The sequence below is a fragment of the Papaver somniferum genome, chromosome 9 (assembly GCF_003573695.1).
Source record: "Papaver somniferum cultivar HN1 chromosome 9, ASM357369v1, whole genome shotgun sequence".
In the NCBI taxonomy this organism is placed as follows: domain Eukaryota; kingdom Viridiplantae; phylum Streptophyta; class Magnoliopsida; order Ranunculales; family Papaveraceae; genus Papaver; species Papaver somniferum.
Window position 1 is genome coordinate 5,583,700 of NC_039366.1, and position 1,343 is coordinate 5,585,042.

General features: G+C 34.0%; 1 protein-coding gene across 1 annotated transcript; it reads right to left on the reverse strand.

Moving 5' to 3' along the window:
• Positions 1-402: 402 nt before the first annotated feature.
• LOC113311215 (thionin-like protein 2) lies at positions 403-759 on the reverse strand. Its single transcript, XM_026560059.1, has one exon. The coding sequence runs from the start codon at positions 757-759 to the stop codon at positions 403-405; it is 357 nt and encodes a 118-aa protein (XP_026415844.1).
• Positions 760-1,343: the final 584 nt, after the last annotated feature.

The following is a 1,343-nucleotide window of genomic DNA, read 5'->3' on the forward strand; positions in this document are numbered from 1 at the left end:
AATTGGACAAACTCAAGACGGGTACCAAATCTTGCATTCCAAATGCAAGATAAATCAAACCTCTATATTAAGAAGCGGGTTTCTCCATTAGAAACTTTAGGCCCGTACCAAATTGAATACAAGATATATACTTCCAATGAAATGAAATATGAAACTGTAAACACGATTGCAAAGGAAAGAACAAATAGAAATTTCTTCATGCTTGATTGTGCTCGCAACTGTGTTTGCTTTGCCATAGTGACTTACCAATTTAAAAAAAAAAATCTGAGGAAGCCTGTAAATTATTCTAGATTAAAAAGAGAAGCTAAAAGAACAAATTTTATTGCAAAGTTTTAGGCAAACAAGATGAAGCCAGTAATGGATCAACAACACAATCCATCTTATTCGATTGATCCATATTTCTTAATACTTGGTGCATTCTTTACCGCAATGGAATTTGTAACAATCAATCGCTTCCTGTCCACGAAGAGCTTGAGCGCTGCTTTTGTTGATACAATTGAAAACTGCACAACCAACTTTGCAGTAGGCGTATGCAGAGGTAACCTTACCGAGAGAAGCCAGACCCTTTTCACATTTATAGCGACAAATATAAGGACATAGATTTGGATCAGCATCTCCTTTGTATTGACAATCTGACACGCATTCATCCCAACACTCAATGTCCAAATTGTCATCATCTTTTGCAATACTCTTCCCAACAAACATTCCCAATATTAGCATCACCATCACAAAGCTCATCTTCAAATTCCTGCCTGCCATTTTCTCTACTCTTTTCTTTCTCGCTTTCTCTAGGAATTTTTGGTAAGATGAGTAAACAGTTGATGAATCCTCAATGACTAGTTCTGTCGATGAAGAAGAATATATATACTGACTGTAGAGTATTACAAGAGATTTCTAGAGTTGACTCGAGAATATTTGATCATTATAACCGAACATTCGTAATTACTGGAAATAGTTTACATATATTGCACATTCTTAAAGCAGGATATATTTTGGTAATTAATGTTGGATATATATTGTGTATCCGGTGGTAATTGCTGTTAAACAGGGATAACTTTTACGTAATTATTGTGCATATACGGTGGTAAATGCTGTTAAAATGGGATTTACTTCGGTAATAATATAAGTATTTTTTTTGTATGTTTTTATTAATCTAATGATTAGCTAACTGATTATTACATGAAACTGGTTGGAAGCATAACAAGCTACGCTCCAATAACGCATAACTATACTTTAACAGGTTACTGTGCTAGCCTATCAGCGAGCTTTATAAGTATTTTTTTATACGTATCTTTTTTAAAACAAAACTAGTCATAAAAAACCAAGGGACCAAACTTGTGGTA